Below are 18,503 nucleotides of genomic sequence, written 5' to 3'. Positions count from 1 at the left end.
CAATTTGTTTTCCATAAAACAGATCACTTTCATGCACAGGACTCAAATCAAACTCATTTTACAGAAAACAAAAAGACATGCTAAAGTTGTTGTTTGGGTTAGAGATTGTAAGGAGATGCTCACAACTGCTTCTTTTACTCTCAATTGTGTATGTAAAGAAGGGACTTCAACTCATAATATGAATTTTATTAGCTGTCAAATGCAGTTTGTAACAGGTGTTTTTTCAGTGATAATATCCCCCTCCCCAGAATGATTTAATCACAAAGCCAAGTAAAGATAATGTCTTCATGCAATCAATGAGAATCTAATTAGTGTATGTGTCTCCTTGGGTTTATTTTGACTCTTCTGACATTAAAAAAGGGATACAGCTTTCATGGCTTCTGTCTCAGCCTTGTGCAGGCGAACATTTCTTGAAGCAGTGGAGTTTTGCACTGACCAATACACTTATACTATGCAATGCATTTGCACAACTCCAGCTTCCCCTTTAGACTGGGCCTGCATCTGCCTTTGCTTTGCATGGGTGGCCTGTGATCATACTGCCCGAATATCAGACATATTTTACACCCTACCACGGCAATTGTAGGAGAGGCTACAGTTTTCTTTCCAAGTGGCAACAGGCAGTTCCTATTAGAAAGAGGAAGGCTGTAAGAGTGAAAGCACTGGGAGTGAAGCTACTGGCCACACTCACAGAGAAAACCGAGAGCAGGGCAGGGAGCCCGCAGGAACCTGAGCAGATTTCTGTTCCTCTCTGCTCCTTCTCTGTGGTAGAAAGGAATCAGTTTTCTTTTCACTGCCACATTTTCTTCGGGAAAGGAAAGTAAGCCAAAGATCATGTGCTGAATGCTGAGTCATTGCTTTGATTTATGAGTCTGTTGCAGTTTGTGTTTGATCGCTGCATGTTGACTAATGATTCAACATTGCCAATCATTAGAGTCAACTCATCTCCACAGCTAAAATGGTTCTCCATAAATATACAGGAAATACTTAGTACGACTAAAATAATACAGAATTTTACAGATTTTTATTTTTAAAACTTGTTTTAGTTGGTTTTCTATATTTGCCCCTTTACTAGAGAAGAATGAAAAGTGAGCAGTACTATTCATTTGTTCGAAACTAAGAATTTTATAAACGTTACCAAAAGCTATTATCAGCTACATTTTACCAGTAATGAGGCAATTGTGGAAATCACTGCAGGAAATTAGAGGCATTATCTGGAGCTAAATTCAAGTCTGCTTTCTAGCTTAGTGAAGAAAACAAGTAAATAAAAAGGGGACACTGTCAGTGGTACAGATGCATGCTGCTCCTCAATGACAGAGGGTGAAGCACCTAACCAGAAAAGCACCCAGTTTAGCAAAAAATACTTTTCTTTCCTGTTTTTCCTCATATTTGTCTCTGGTAAACTATACTTTCCCCTTAAATCTGCTCTGCATAGAGTTCCATTTGGCTCAAGACCACCCAGTTCTCTGGGTCCTAAGCACATTGCAGCCATGCCTGGTGTTGCCGAGATATAAATAGTTTACCATCTCAGTGGGTTTTAAAGCCACAACTAAGCTTATTAAAATGGAGACATTGCACAAAGGGCATTCAGTTCTATTAATTCTGATCTTTACATTCAGTAGCACTGAATTAAGTTTATTCCAGAGCACTGCAGGGAAAAGTGACAAAGTGATTTTTCCGGACTCAAGTTTACAGCAAGTATTTCTTTGAGTAGGAATAGCCTCCTTTTCAGCAGGCTAATGTTTAATAATTAAAAGAATGTATAAAGCAATATTTTTTTGACTTAGAGGAAGCTAATCTTTATATCCTAGCATGCATTAAATCAGCTTGGTAAGAGATACAAAATGAAAACTTGCATTGCTGAAGCCGATGGAGCTTTGCCGTTGACAGTAGATGAACTAGTCAAACTTCACTCAAAGTGAATATTGTCCTATATTTCAGAAGCTGAATAATCATTTGTTTTAATTTCCAAACATCTGACGCAATAGTGATTTCACTTGGTAATCTACATTTTATGATCCTTCTTTCTCAGATAAACATTACATTCGTCTTATGGTGTCTAAATAGATGTTGGTATCTGTAGAGAACTAAAAGAGAAATGGAAATGGAACACTTAGAGAAAATGTTTTTCTCATTTCCCCTTCAATTTTCCTTTTTTGGGAAAATAGAGCTTTTTTACTTCTCCGAAATCTTACCAACCTTCCACTATATTTGCATTCTGTTACAGATTTACTTATATTTAGCATTTTTCTGTGGCCAGCAGAATAGGCTATGATGCTGTATTAGTGCTTTATTCATAGGAGGATTTCAGATGAGTCACAGATAGATCTCTGTAGCAGCTGTTGCAGACCTTGTAATGCCATTAGGCTCTGACTCAAAGAGAGATGTTGCACTCGTGTACTGTGGCTATAGTCTTACTGATCTCTACAACACAGAAGTCATTCAATGTAGATGATGGGAAGCATCAATGACTTTTTGATGCAGAGCATATCCTGAGGGCATAATGCACACAATATGCACTTCACAGGTCTTGTGAACTTTTCAGAACTTACATGGAAGTTCTGCACTGTAGATGAAGAAATTCTACATGCAGAAGTTTGTGACTGTTTCCTGTCAAAAAAGATTCACTTCCTAGCTCATGGTAAAAAAAAAAAATAAAAAAAAAAATCCAAACCCGAACACCACTTCCTTGTTCATAGTAAAACACAAAACAAAAAAACACTTCCTTGCTGATGATTAAAAACAAACACCACTTTCTTGCTCATGGTAAAAAACCTCTGCAGACTCACTGAGGACCACTAATGTCCATGAGAACTTTAAGAGGTTCTGCTGAAAAACTACACATTCATACTACAGAAGAAAATGGATCCCATGTGATGCCAGAAATTTGGTTGGAAGTTTAGCTGGATGTCTGCAGAGGATTGGAAAGCATCTTACATATTCCCAATGCTATCATAAAAGCTACAATTTCTGAGTTCTGAGGAAGAGTTATCATCAGCACAGACAGATAATATTTGGCATTTTCAGCTTCAATACCAAGAACTCTGCTAAGTTTCCACCCTTGAGTGATGTCATCTGTACAGAAACATTAAGCCCATTTTTGCCTCTAAGGTCTTGTGTTATACTGACATACTCAGCTAAATTCAAATTTAGAGCAGATAACCTGCTACACCTGGGGATAGGTACATAAAGTACAGCCACTTGTTCTAAGTGCTCAGTAAGACCTGTGATCGTCTTGTTTCTGTCAAGTCATTCAGTCAGACATTAGGCATTACTTTGGATTAATGGAAGATACATACCTGGCTCCTTGTATACCTTTCTAACATGCCACTTGCCAGTCAATGCTCATTTCATTTGATTTCATTCCACTGCCTTTATCTGAGTATATCTGGAATGCATTTGACCTATTAAGATATAAACAAAGTAATAGACGACATGCTTACAGAGATTTAACAGAATAATCATGTAACAAGTTATGTTTCTGAAAACAGAAATAGAACAGTACATAATTGTTATAGTGTGAAGATACATAAATAAAAAGGGAGGTGAGGAGAATGAGCTAAATCATTTGTTAGACTGTTGATTACCCAGACTGATAGATATTTTCTGGCATGTCAAACATCTTAAAAATAAAACATGAATTCTCACCTCCCTAACACTGAAGAATGGGCATCTGTCATGTTACATTCACTCCATCTATATTAGGACCTCTATGAGCTTTCCAGAGACTCCCATCATGCTGCATGTTTTCATTTTGCAATGAACCCAGAACAAGGGCATTATTTTGTTTAAAGGTCATGCAAAGCATCAGCTGAGAACACTCTGTAAGAAAACTATTTCATAAATACACATGGTTAGAATATTTCATAAGCGCCCAGTGTTGCAAGGTTTTGAGTACATAAGCAATGATCTCATTCCCCAGATCCATCTGTATTTATCACCTATATAAAAGAATGCACATTGTAAATGCTTACAAAAATATCAACACAACAGATAAGTCTATCAAAGAGAGAGATCAAAATACTGTTGTTCTATAATGGTAAATATTAACTCAGGGCAACTAGGTATACACTAGATCCAGTGTGTGCAAACAAATGTGCAGTTAAACTGCGAGATGTTTTAGTTCATTACATTGGCTGTTTAAAAGCTCCTGAAACAAAATATGTCTGAATCTTCTTTTTCAAATGTAGTATGGCCGCCTTGTTGTTTAGGTAGTCATAGCTTTCTTTACTGTGATGCTGCAGAGCTAAATGAATGCTGAAGACAGACTCTACTGTATTAGAAAGTAAAATTCCATGTCATGTACATGCAACCTGATAACATTCTTCATTAGTAGTAACATTCTTTTAAAGTTTATATAAGAATGCCCTTCTGTCCTTCATCTTTTTTTAATTGTCCCACATTACCTTGCTCTAGAGAGGACAGAAACTGGATAATGCAACAGTAAGATCATTGTGGAATAATACTTGTAATAATGATTTATAGCATAACATGTCACTGGTTTTTTTTTAGTCAGAAGCAGGTTTTTGGTTTGTTTTACTGACTAGATAGTAACATGATGGGTTCAAAACTATTGAAAAAGATCTAGGCAGCATCCTTGCACCTCTAAAGTCAATAGCAAAAAGGACTGTCATGTTCAGCATGTCCAGGATTTTTTTCTGAGCCATTCTTTTTATTGAAGGATGTGCAATATGTCAAAAGAAAGTCTCCACAAAAGAAGTATGAAAATTAAACTTCTTTGGGAACTTGAGAAAAATTATTTGTGATCAAAGTCTAAACTGGGCAGTGTTTCATGTGTGCACTAAAGCCTGGCACAGCCATAATGCTGTGACTTCTAACTTGTGACAAACTGGCTTTGTAACCTTTACAGTAAAACTTTCTGCATTTTTAAGGGCATTCTAGAGCCAAAGATAAAAATTCCATCATGCAGGTTGTTTTCACTTTCCATTAAAACTATGAGATTTAAATCTAAACCATCTGATGCCTTTACTGTCAAAATTATTCTTTTACAAATGGACAAACATCCTCCTGGAATCACTTGCTGAAGTGTGCAGTAAACTCCTTGAGTACCCTGACAGTTACGAGTCAAACCTTACCTGTAGCCAGAGTTATTAGACATTTGATTATTACCCAAGCAGCTCAAGAGTTAGAGACTCCTAATCAAGCACTAGGACAAGCACCCACCTCAGTTTGGAACACCAGATATTTGTCTACGAGTCTGTAGAAAGCATGAGCTTCTTGATGTCCTAAAAGCACTGTACTTTAGTAGCTAAAGACACCTTATCCATTGTTTTAACTCCCAGGCCGGACCTCTCTTCCTTTGATTTGCACAATGTTCCCTTACTCGTATCTTCCCTACCCGCAACTATTTCTTGACCTCAGTTCTCAATGCTGCAATCACACTTCATTCTCCTTGGCACATGGTCGCCTCCAGAAGTGACACTGAAAAACATAGAATGTTTGATTTTTTTCTTGGTTTAATGTTAACCTAGTAATGGCCTTCCTGATACTGGGGAAGACACTGGGAAGAGCCATTACAGGAGGGAATCCTGCTCTGTCCCCGTTGTCCTGGAAAACTGTGTAACCTTCAGAATTTTGGCTGCCAAATGCTGACTGTGCTGAGAATGTGCAAGCTCAGATGTTCAGAGTCATGACTCGCCCAGTTTCAGTTGACTTTATTTTCACTTTCTTCTGAGCAATGTCATAACGCATTCCTCTGATGATGAGGCAGATCCATCTCTGCAAAGGCTCTGCAGTTCCTCAACTAAATGATCAGTTAACACTTAACATAGGAGTCCCCCACCACATACTATTTTCTCTCTCTTATAAGGTTGTTTGCTCATATTTGGGTGCAGTTATATCAGGGAGAGACCAGAAGGCATGAAGATCTGTTTTTGAGCTCACATCTGCTACACTGCAGGACAACTGATAGTGCCCATTGTACTGCTACCACATAGAGTGACACTTGCTCACTCTCTCCAAAACACAGAGCTGACTCATGCACTGTATTTCTTTGTTTAACAGAATCTATTCTGCTTTGGGTAGATTTCAGACTGATAATGCATTTTTGGTTTATGATTTCTTTCTCTCTACTAACATTTGAATATTCTTACTACTGTAGCTCCCGGTGGTATCTATACAGATAGATACTTAAATCTCTTCTAAGTCCTTTTTGTAACTGACTGCCCGGAGAACTGAAAGCATTTATTTTGAAAGAGGTTCTCCCTATTCTCCTTCCTTATTCTCCCTGAAACATGTATCTAATTGGATATGAGTATTTTATCTGAAAAGTATCTGCAACTGTTATAAATTTAAACTTCAGGGGCCTTGTTCGCCATCCAGTTATTCCATGTTTACAGTGTCATAACATCTTTAAAATTGAGAGTGTTAAAGCCAGCATAAAATGGAGGAAAGCAGCAGCAAATTATACTGTTGCTATCAATATAAAGCCATATAATTTAAATTTGCACCAATTTCTTAAAGTAATCACTGAACAGAGGGATGAAATGGTCATGCTGTATAATTAAGACCTGTATACAGCACTTGTCATTGTCCTTTTAGCATTTTCTTAGATGGTTTGCCCTCACATAAGAAACCAATCTAATATACACATCTGCATTGTTTCTCTTCTGTGGTTTTAATCTAGTATTTGCATAAGCGTATGATCAGCCACAAAAGAGGCCATCTGGTTGGCCATGCTCTTCCTGATCCATTTTCTTCATGTGCCAACAATACTTGCTTCTGTGCCATGTTCCTTGTGTGACAAATCTGCTCACCACAATACTATACTGAAAGTACCAGCACAACTCTTTCAGTTTCTGTCTGATGAGCAATGGATGCTTGCGTGTTTGTCACAGCTTCACAAACATCAACGGGTTCCTGCAGAATGCTACAATAGCCTTGAACCTGCTATGAATGCCAAGTAGCCTGGCAAGAGTGCAAATCTTTGCCTTGTTTTCTGGCAGTTTTTATTCCAGGCATAGTGTTCTTCCTTCTCCTATTTTCTACAGCTGTGAGTGACTATCAACAGAGCCACATATAGACCTAGACTTTCACATTCGCCTTTAGCTGTCTGCTTTTGTATGACTGCTCTTCCTGTTTACCCCGTTGCGGCATTTGAGGTCCTGTGGGTACAGCAGATAGGTACTGGCTATCCTGTAAGAAAACGTCTCTACTGTGGACCTATATCCACTACTTGAGACCATGGAAGCCCAAGATGGTGGTCATTTCAGCCCAGCCTTGCATGACATTGAACACCGCCGGTGAAAGGCTAAGCACTGTTGTTTGCACTGTTACTGAGGCCAGGACCCCACTGGGGTGGGGCTGGCACTAGCCAAATGAATATCAAGAGAGAAACTTTCCTGCAAACAGCTCAAATCATAAATAAATGGAATTAAAGCAGCCAGGAAGTGTTTACGTAAGGTCACACAACAGGTCCCAAGGCACACTCAGGAAAAGAATATAGGTATCTCACTTTTTCACACCCCTGTAAAGGTACAAATAAATATGCAATCCCCAAACATATAACCCTTGCTATGTCACAAAGTTACCCTAAAATCCATTCAGAAGTTAAAAGAAATCTTCCCAAGTTAAGAATTTGGAAATCATGTGTGTCAACTCCTATAGAAGTATATGACACAATCAAGACAGCACAGGTCCCCAAGTATCTCTTCTCACATAGCCTGTCTCTGTGCCTATATCCATCCCGCCATCCTTATGTGCAAACTGAGTTATGGGAAAGCCTATTTTGGGAAAAGACAAAAGAATAACTTCCCTTCTCTCCACATGTAAAAAAAAAATGGATAAATAAAATAAAATAAAAAAGATACTTCTTCTCAGAAAAGGATAGTGAGGCGGATTTGAAGAAATACTGATACATCCACTTTTGTTGACCAGAATGAATGTTCCTGATTGCACATTTAATACTATCTGTACAGTCTTTTCAAGCCAAACCACAAAACAGAACAAGAACTGACTGTAAGTGCACCATTGTGAACATCTGTAGGTTAGCTGCCTCCAACTACCACAGTTCCTTTTAGCATTAGAGATCGTATCTTTTCAGGAACTAGCATACCTGATGTGGGCTGTTGTAACACAACACGTAGGCCTTGTAACACAAGGTGTTACAGGATGCACATCAGAGAACTTGTCCTTGCAGACTTCCATTGCAAACAACTACGAGTTTAGGTCTATGTTACGGAATTATGTATCCCTAAGTCTTTTTCCTCCAGTGCCCTGAATGTGAATCTAACAGTGTATAAAGGAAATTTGAGTAAAGGACATTTAGGCTCAGGTGTAGAGCTGGGTCTACAAAGAAAAGGATATATAGATGTAGCATCTATTTGTTACACTCTGGATCTGCTTTGTTTCTGTTTCTCTGGGGTTTTTTGCTTTCCTATGCTTTGTTTATGCACTCAGGCACTCCTACAACAGCTGAGTGAGAAACTAACAGGAACACATTCAACAGTTTCTATAAATCAGCCTAGAGGTTAAATTACCTGATGCGTTTTGTGGTACATTCTGTATGTCTAAATATCCACTTACAGCGTTTGAGGTTTCTTTTATTAATATGTCTTGCCTCAGGGAAGGAGAAGTTTTGTCTTTCGTAATCATAAAGGATACACACAATATAAATTTACACTGGCTTGTACAGATCAAACACATTCTATAATGAAAACTTCACAGCCTGTTTCCAGAGGTGATCTATTTGTAAGCCCAAGCGATGGGGTACAGAACAGTTAAGAGCAAAGTACCATTACATAAACAATAGCAAGCAGAAAACAAATTAATTCTTCATATCTTGCAGTGAGATACTGGTAAGTTTATGTGAACATTGGATAGACTTTGCTGGCTTACAGACTATAGGCTAGTTGATGTATTTGATGTAACACTTGGGCAAACAAAAGATTTGTTGGTTCCTTTTAAACCACACAGAAATTCACTGGGAGTAGTTGAAATATCAGCTAAGAAATGTCAAATAATTTAAATAAACTTTCTTTAGAGATATATTTATCTGAGAAGATTAAAAAAACCTAACACGACAGATTTCAAAGTTCAGAAAAGAACAATGACTTAACATGTAATTTCTTAAATAAAACTTCTTGTCACCATTTTAATGGCTTCATGTAGAATTTCAAAGCACTTTATCTGTTCTGCTTATAGCATAGATAGCAGAAGCTTACACTTAGATGTACACATAATGGATTTTAAAATCACTACACAAAGCCTGCAAGTGTTATTCTTTCAGAAGGTCAAAGAAGGTCAAGAAAGCAAGAATGTACTTTTGCTCCTATGAGCACATCACTGGTTTAGTCTTCAGCAATACCATATGTAGACTCCTAGCTGACAGGAAAATTAGACCCATGTGAGCTAAAATGGTTGCTTTCCTGTACTTTTTAAAATTTTAGATTTAGCTATTTATAAAATTTCATTAGAAACTTCCCATGCTATGGGAATATTTAATATATTAAATTACAAAGGTATCAGAATATTATGAGTTTGAGATTAACAGCTCAGCCTCCAGTTGCTGTAGTATCTTCTGCAGCAGAAAAAGACATATGCCAGAAATCCTTCCCAGACAACTCCAGAAAAGAAGCAACAGCTAGTATTCATTTTCCCTTCCACTATTGTATGTAACCTGGCCACCTGTTTTCTGACATATATCACAAAGGAAAATCCCACCACTTCATATACATTAATACTATTACTGGAAAAATATAGAGCAAATTTTTATATATGTCAAGTTTGTGAAAATTTCAAGCCTGCAGAGCTTATTTTCCCTGTTTATACAGACATTCATTTTAAAAAGAGTATTTCTTACTGTGGGAAGCTACCACTGTGGATAGTTGGTATATCAGAAATAATGAAAAATTCTATCTTTAAAGTTCCAATCAAATAAGTGTTCATATCATTTGCAAGAACAGATTTCAGTTGGGTTAAGTAGTCTATACCACTGAAGGCCATTAGAGATTAACTAGTGAGATAACATGGCCTCATCAGAGACTGCCTCGGTCTAACCCATAAAACAATGAAATAGTATATGGGGTATTTTTGACATACAAACAGACCTGTAACCAAGGCCTTTAATTTTCTTCTACTAGCTCACCATTTCAACAAGTGATGATGCAGAAACAAATATTGGATTCCTTAAATACAGAGCATACTCCCAAGTGTGTAAACTGTGCATATTCTCAGCTTAGAAAAACTGCAGAAGCCTCTTCTGACCTGTTTGTATCAAAACAAGAATGGTGGTATGCAGAGATGGAAACTGCTTGAGTGACAGAGGCTGTGTTTAGCACAGAAGAAGTGAAGGGATGGAGGTCGTACACTTGGTTACCGAAGAAAAGAAATAAATACAAGGGCCAGTTGGTTCTGCTGGCAGATCTTGTAGGAGGAAGGAGGAGAAGATAGAGGCTACTGGGCTTCTGGCATAACACTGCAAGTGGCGGGGCATTATTATGAAATATAGTGGTGGAGTTTCCTACATTTGGATGACAACTGGATTAACTGTCTGTTGTGTAACTAATGGTTAAACATGTTTAGCTTACCATTGAGGCTTTGTAGAATGAAAACTGGGAAACTGGTGACTTTCTTAAGTGATGGTAAGATTTAATAGAACCTTATTCCTTATTTCTTTTCAACCATTATTCATACTATAAACTAAAAAAGGCTTTTACTTAAAAAAAAAAATAAAAATTGGGTATTAAACATTTACAATAACTCAGAGTACACAAATGTATACCACAAATAAAGCTACTAATTTTGCTGCTGTGCCACTTTATGATGCGGATAGTTTGTAAAGTAACTATTCACAATTTTAAATAGCACTTGGCAACATTGGTTTAGTATCTTCTGTATTTAAGTGGGTAAATTTCCAGTTGCCCAAAGGTATCAGCAATAAGCACAACTTGTGAGAGATCTCAGAACCAAAAAAACCCACTTTAGACATAAAATCTGACTTAAAAGTGTATTTAAATGACAATCTTATTTGTCACCAGCATTGCAGTGATTCAGGGGAAAATGCATGTTGACTGGCGTGTACATAAATTTGTAGTGAATTTCACAGTCTGGCTGCAGCCTTTTAACAATAGCGTAGCTGCTATGAATTACACACACACAAAAAAAAAAAAACAAAACCACCAAACCAAACCCATACAAGATCCCTTTCCACGAAAGGGCCATATTTATGTTGGGAGGGTTATATATATGTTGAGTCTCTAAAATGACTGCTTCAGTCAGGCTTCAGTGGAAGCTCAACAGAAAATTAAAAGCTGTTTCTTACAGAAAGTAACTTGCATCAGCCAAGCGTCTGCCCATGGCCCCTGACCTACACTGAGTGTTTCTTAAAACTGGATGAGCAGCGCATGTTCTTCCCGGGCATTTTGTTTTTCCAGTAAAAAAGCACGAAGATAGTTATTTCTACAATCTTTGTTTCTGGTTCAGAAAAAAAAAAATAAACACGAAAACCCAACATAAAGAATACAAACAACCCACACAGATTGATGCACAGAATGATGCAGAAGAGCATTCTCTTTTGAAGAGGAGTCTCCAGCAGGTTTTCTGACCCATGGCTTTTAAAAAAAACCCCTGCATTTATTTCCTAATGCAGTCTTCTGTGAAGCAAAGTTTTCTTCTTTCCTGGTATCTGAGCTTGGCATTTGTCATGATTTAAGCATTTAAGGAAAACATATTCTTGGTTCACTTTTCACCATGAATGAAGTGCTGCTTGATCAATTTACACAGATTAAATTTATACAATTTTATCAAAATTGTATGATAATTCTGCTGCTGTTAAGAAAGACTACATATATATTGTTTTCTCCTAGCATGTATGCATGGTCTGTAAAGAAATTGGCAGCAATCTCACATCTGTAATCTGAGTATGTACTTTCTGTGGGGGACAATGGTGGCCTTTAGCGCACGTCAGCCTCAAGTCCTGTCAACATTCGTAGGACAATAGTAGCTTTATTCTATTTCACAACTTCTATCGTCCTCTCGGCAGTCAGTATGCTCTATGTCTGACTGAAACGGATGCAAAACACAATTACGCCACGACGACCTACCTCTAAATCCTATCACCCTTCCTATTTTCCTCTCCATCCTGTTTTTTCTGTGGCTGTTTTAAACGAGACATGAGGACAAGATTGCTCAGCCTCTTGCAGTCGCCCGAGTGTCACGCTTAACAGCCTGGAAGCAGAACTGCCGCCCCTGCTTCAGCCCGAGGCGCCTACAGCTGGGACCTCCTCTCTACCAGCCCACACAGGAGGAGAGCGCGGCTTCACTCTGACTCAGGGCTGTCAAACTGCAGCACTCCGATTTAGGAGAGGTTAAAAATAAAAAGCTGGGCGACAGTTTGAAAGCCGCCTCTCAGACAGAGAGCGGCACCAACCCTCTGTCCCCCTGAATGAGGGCCTTAGAGCAACATTTCAGGTTACCCCTCCGGATGAACGCCACCCGCCCCCCACCGCGCCCTCCGCTTCATCTACACCTCGCTAAGCTGTGGAAGAAACCAAAGGACGGCGGAGCCTCCGCTGCAGATAACAAGGCTGGGCAGCTCTGCACGCTCCCCCTCCCGGCCTGCTGCCCTCCACTCCCCCCTCACCCGACCTCCTCAGCCCAGGCCGCCGGCTGCCCCAGCTGCCCGACAAACGTCACCGCCCCCAATAGCCCACCTCGCCCCGCCCGGCGCCCCACCGCTTCCCGCCCCGCCGAGGCCGAGCTCCGCCGGAGACAGTAGGCCCCCCTCCCCGGAGCGCCCCCCGCCCGCCCCTAGTGCCGGGCAGCGGCGCTGGGCTCGGAGCGTTCCATTCCCCCCGCGTCACGGGGTGAGGGGCACACCGGGTACCCCTCACTCGCTCTGGAGCGGGACGTAAACCTCCCGCAGTGGCCGGTGCCCGGTTCGGCGCAGCGGCCCCACAACGCTGAGCCCGTGGGGACGGGAGATGGCGGCAGGACGCCGTGGGATGAGGAGGCGGGTGGGGGGCGGAGTTGGTAGGTTCCGGAGGGGGCAGGCGGGCGCGGAGCGCTGGCGCCGCAGCTGTCAGTGAGAAGCGGCGCCGCCAGCGGAGGGAGGCGCAGCTGGGGCGAGGGTCTGCTGCCTCCAGCTGCCGGAGAAGCCGGCGCTGCCTGGACCCGCCGCCCTCGCCCCAGGCCTCGCCTCGCCGCGGCGCGGGGCGCGCTCCGGTGTGCGGCAGGTGCACGGGGCGCGGGCGGCCGCGCCACAACCCCCCGCCCGGCGGCGATGCCGGCGGTGCAGAAAACGGTGTCCGAGATCCGGTCCCGCGCAGGGGGTAAGTGCCGCCCGGCGCCCGCTGCTCCCCGCCCGCAGGGAGGCACGGAGGAGCCCGCCCGGCGCTCCGGCGCGGAGCTGCGGCGAAGTCTGCCCCGCCTGGCCGGGAGAGGACGGCGGGAAGGCGAGGCGGCGGGAGCCGGTGCTGCAACGCTGCCCGCCCCTCGTCGCGGCCTCCGGTCGTACCATGACCCCTCCCGGCGGGGCCGCGGCGGCGGGCGTTTGCCGCAGCCGGGCATCGACCCCCAGCGCTGGGGAGTGAGTGGTGGTGGTGGTGGTGATGGTGGTTCTCGGGCGGTCTCGTGTTTATGGCTGCCCGTTGTCTGCTGGGGCCGCGAGTCCCCGGGCAGCGGTTTGCGCGTCCGCGGTGGCAGCGTTAACGGGCAAGCGGTTGTTTTCCTCTCCTCGGTGTGTCTGCCTGCACGGCCCGCTGGCCCCAAGCGGCGGAGGGAGAGGCGGCGGTGGCTCATGGCCGAGTATATTTGTCGAGGGATATTCGTCCTAGGAACAAGCCGGCACATCTCTTTTATATGTAATGTGTAAGTGCACGCCGATTATCAGAAATAAGCGTTTCTGGTGCGGGGAGCATGCCTGAAAGCTTCAGACCTTGCTGATGTTTTATGCCTAACCTAAGGGTTAGGATTGCTTAGACTTCAGGTAACAGTGTGTCAAGGGCTGCCTTGTAAAAAGAATCACTGCAGTGAAATGATACTAAAATAAAATGTATTGCATGCGAAAGTAAAAGCTGAAGTCCGTGGTAGCAGAGCAGCAGTCTGTTGGGGCAGGTTATGATTTTCAGTGGCTGTAGGTAACGATGGAAGCGTCACTGTGGTGACGCATACTTCCCAAGGCAGGTAGGCAGGTTTTATCCCTTTGTCTGAAAGTTTTTGCACTTGAAACCATTACATCAGGTTGATTATTTTCTGGCTTTGTTTGACGATATAGGGAGGTAGAAACTTTCTCCTTGTACCTTTCTTCCTAACAAAGGAGATTTGTTTATTTATTTGTGCTAGGAAGAGCATGAAGAAACATAGATTGGAAGTAGGCTGTTATCTTGAGGTTCTTTTCTGTTACATGCCTTCCTAGGTTTGTAGGAGGTCTGGCTCTGCATCTACCTAGGTAATGTTAGCTGGCCAAGAAATAAAAGAATGCATCTTTCTAAGAAAAGAAGAAGGTACATCCTTCTAGGAACACTTTTGAAAGGCATTTACAACCAAAGCAGCTGTGCTGCTCTACCCACAGTGATTAGTATATGTGTATAATGGGGCTAGTTAAATGTCCAAATTTTCAGAGCTTAATTTCAGTTCTTTTCCAGTTTTTCTTTTTCCAGACAGTTGGGTTTCACTGCAAGCTTAGCACAAATAAATTGGGAACATTGATGCTCTCTTTAAAGTAATCTAATTAAAGGAATCTTAATGATTATTAAATGAACAAATGTTGTGTTCCCTAAAGGTAAATGTCTATCTAAGATGTGGAGATGCAGTAAAAGGCGAGGGGGAGGGGGGGAGTTATCTTATTTGAATAGTGTTCAAGGATGGATGACGGTGAAGCAGTTGCATACAGGGTTTAAGAAGCTTCTCAAAAATAGTTTAAGACTGAAAGTAGGTATGAAACTTAATTTAAGAAACTTAACTTTTGGAAAATGACATGATTATTTTTCATTGTAGCAGTGGAGTTATTGACTCATACTATACTACTCAAAGAAAAATCATTTAGAAACTGTTACCATTTTCTTAATCTTAACGTTACACTAGTTCATTTTATTCATATTCAGTTAAATTTATTTATGCTCAGTTCATTCACAGTGAAACCAATGTTAACGAGCCTCTTACTCCTTTTTTCTTTTTGAGATAAATGGCTTCCAAGTCTAGTTAATCCGCACATTTGGACTGTGCAGCTCGTGTTTCTAAACAGTTCTTTGCAAGTGTTACTACTTTCTAGAAAAAGAGAACTCCAGAGTTCTGCACGTGGGTCTCATCCCTAGCATTTGACAGTGACATAAAGAGAGTTGTAAAACCCTGGCTCTGCCCATCACACAAGTCTCTTAGATAAGCCTGTAATAAGCACTGTGTGACATGATGATAAGGCTGCCTTCAGAGACCTCCACTGAAGTCGGACCTACACTGCAGAGTTGTTACTGGCATGGTCCCTCCATATTCCTTGGAAGTTAGTGGTAATACTGTAATCACAAACAGCAGCGTCCATGAATGCTGTTATGGCATGGACCCATTCCTTTGAGTAATTTAAGACTTGTGGGGATCTGATAGACAAGCTTAATATTACTTCTCTTAATCTAGAGGTTTTGTAGTGTATCTTTGGAATTAAAACCTCATTTTTCTCTCCTATCACTGCAGCATCTAATTTCTGCTTCAGAGACCTTTTCCATGGATCATGAGCTACCTTATCAGGCAGGACTCTCTTGACATCATCTCTGAACTAAGCTTTCTCTGAAGAGATAGTAATACTGTTACTAGAGAAGATCAACTGTTGTGCTCAGATGAAATAAACCAAGTCAGAACTGTCAGAACAATGCACACGTGTCATTCCCAAGAGTTGGTTGGCAGTTGCACAGAATTGACACTACAGTGTGTAAATTATTACAAAATAAAAATTGTAGGTGTTTTAACATCTGTAAGACAACATGTTCAGGTTCTTGTGCTCTTCATGGCAAATGAAAGATAACCAGGCACATTTATAACCTTTTTTTAATAGATTTTTTTGTGCCTATCACCCCTGTTGCAGTTCATCATAAACTGGTATGTGTATCAATAAAGTCTGGCTCAAGGCATGGAAGATGTGGCCCTCCTAAACAAATTTAGGATATCAGTACATGCGTTTTCACCACCAGTAACTTTAATTTAGAACTATACCTGGGCTTCAGACACTTGGTGCTCTGGTACTTGCATTGGCATCATGTATTCTGCAGTTGCAAAACACATGGGGAATCCTAGAGTAGTGTAGCTGACATCTAGCTTTATTAAATACAGTAATTAACTATGGTTATTTTAGCTATATATAGCTGCACAGTTAATATATGCATCTATTAAGTAATATGAAACGGAATCATTCAAAGCATTTTATTTCTTTTGAGAGATTTTAGGAAAGTGGAATTGTGGCAGTTCTTATAGTATTCTCTGAAGATTGAAGCATTAATGGTTTTCTTCCATGTGTTGGTGGAGATCAGTGAACTATATTAGGTCATCAAGAAAGGATAGAGATTTGAGGGTGCCATGGTGCTGTCTACCAACAAAAGTAGGCAATAACTAGTTCTTCATGTTAGTGGAGGTAAATGCCTGTATGAAAACTCGGTGAAGCTGAACTTGTGCAAGGTGAGATGACTTTCACCTGAAGAGGGAAAGAGTTTTGAAATTCTATAGCAGTCATCAGATAGTCTTTGGCGGACCATCTGTTTTCGAAATGCCTAATATATCCTTTGGAGTTTCTACTCATGGACTGTAGAACTATATAGCATTTTACCAGATGTAATGCTCACAGTTGCTTGTGACTCCTTTTATTTCTGCCAAGTCTGTTTTGCAGACTCACAGTGCTTCACAATGGGAAAAAAACATGGTCTAGTTCTAGCGCAAGCCTGGCCATCTCAGCAGTAGCAGCAAGTTCAAGCAGGTCATTCCAATTCCCTTCTGTGCTCTGACTCCCCAGAAGGACAGACTGATTGGTCAGGTTCCCAGTGCGTGTTCTGTCATTGAAGGTCTATCACAATAAATAACTCTAAAGGTACCTTCTTTTCATACTGATACCCTCTTCAAACTGTGCTGCATTCTTCAGGAATATGAGCTAGCAGACTTACAGTTCTGGCTTTGGCTGGGATAGAGTTAATTTTCTTCCTAGTAGCTGTGTTTTGGGTTTAGGATGAGGATAATGTTGATAACACACCAATGCTTTAGTTGTTGCTGAGCACTGCTGGCACAGAGTCTAGGACTTTTCCACTTCTCATACTGCCGTGCCAGTGAGTAGGCTGGGGCTGCACAAGAAGCTGAAGAACAAAACCGGGGTTAGTTGGCTGGGGGTGGCTGGGCGTTGGTCAGCAGGTGGTGAACAATTGCATTGTGCGTCACTTGTTCTGTATATTCTTTTATTTTGTTATTATTATTTTTCCTTCTTTTTCTGCCCTATTAAACTGTCTTTATCTCAACCCACAACTTATACCTCTTTTCCAGTTCTCTCCCCCGTCCCACAGAGTTGTTAGATGGGAAGAGAGCAAATGGCTGTGTAGTGGCTAGCTGCCCGCCACATTAAACCACAACACTAACTCATGTAAGAAGTAGTTGGTTACAGCACCAGCTTTTAAAGCTTTTGAATGCTGTGTTTTAAGAATTTAAAAAAAATAAAATTAATTATTAAGGGAAGTGAATCAAAATCCTTCTGTTTTGAGTGTTTTATTTCCTTCCCTTTCTTTCCATATTACAGGTTATCAGTATGTATCTTTATCCATTTCTTGTAATGAAAATGAGACTGTTTTAAGGAATGAAAGCTGGAGCCATTAAACTACCCTACCTAAAGGAAAAGTTGGCTATATGGAAAATATTTGAACAATATTTACTCTTTAGAATTTATTTTTGTTACTTTTTAATCAAAACTGATTTAGGAAGAGTCTCTGCAAATATTATGTGTTGGAACAAAGTTGCTTTGAAATTTACTGGAAGCAAAATACAGTCTTCGGTGGGTTCTCTTGTTGAAGAAGGCTCAAGTTGGTTGTTTGGGGGCTTTGTTTCATTGGCTGTTTATTTATTTGGGCTTTGTTATTGATGAAAGTGTTATTTTTATTGGCAAAACTGAAAATATGTATTCTGTGCAAAACACGTTTTTTCAGGTACAGCTTGTACCCTGGGAAGTAACTATGCAGTCTTCATATTCTCAGAATTGACAGCAACTCTGTTTCCAATGTTTTCTTACCTTTTCCCACTCTTGCATAGAATTTGCTTCCATTCTTTAATTTTGAACAGATTGAAAGAAATCGTGAACCAAAACCTCAGTTATTGAGTGACTTTGAATGAAATTCGTGGTGTTTTGTGCTTATCCATCAATAATTTCCAGATTCTGTGTTCCACTAGCGAATAACTTTCATAGTGCAAAACAAAATATTATGTACAGTGACTGTAGTTTATGCAACAGCTTTGCAAGCGAACTTTCTGATGAGGGTAATTGCATTCCTCTGACATTGAAGCTTATTTTTAATTGGATTTGGCCCTGTAGTGAC

The 18,503-nt window shown here is 40.8% G+C and overlaps 1 protein-coding gene and 1 long non-coding RNA gene across 6 annotated transcripts in view; one reads left to right on the top strand and one right to left on the bottom strand.

Annotated features, from left to right (window-relative positions):
* Positions 1–1,779: 1,779 nt before the first annotated feature.
* LOC115610273 lies at positions 1,780–5,660 on the bottom strand. The gene is made up of 3 exons (XR_003992169.1): positions 3,646–5,660; positions 3,297–3,401; positions 1,780–2,084 (listed from the first exon to the last, which is right to left on the bottom strand). It is a non-coding gene; the product is annotated as an uncharacterized LOC115610273 (long non-coding RNA).
* Positions 5,661–12,683: 7,023 nt separating this feature from the next.
* Positions 12,684–18,503, top strand: part of ATP8A1 (ATPase phospholipid transporting 8A1) — a 106,575-nt gene continuing 100,755 nt past the window's right edge. For 2 of the 5 annotated variants that reach the window (XM_030491500.1, XM_030491499.1), the window contains exon 1: positions 13,050–13,286. In XM_030491500.1, coding sequence (XP_030347360.1) covers positions 13,238–13,286 — 49 coding nt within the window. In that variant the 5' untranslated portion in view covers positions 13,050–13,237. Of the gene's footprint in view, positions 13,825–18,503 lie in introns of all 5 variants that reach the window. The other 3 variants (XM_030491498.1, XM_030491496.1, XM_032920042.1) reach the window with 3 other exon arrangements.

Source organism: Strigops habroptila, chromosome 7, assembly GCF_004027225.2.
Source record: "Strigops habroptila isolate Jane chromosome 7, bStrHab1.2.pri, whole genome shotgun sequence".
Lineage (NCBI taxonomy): Eukaryota > Metazoa > Chordata > Aves > Psittaciformes > Psittacidae > Strigops > Strigops habroptila.
Note: the sequence above shows the minus strand (reverse complement) of the source record. Positions and strands in the feature narration are given on the sequence as shown.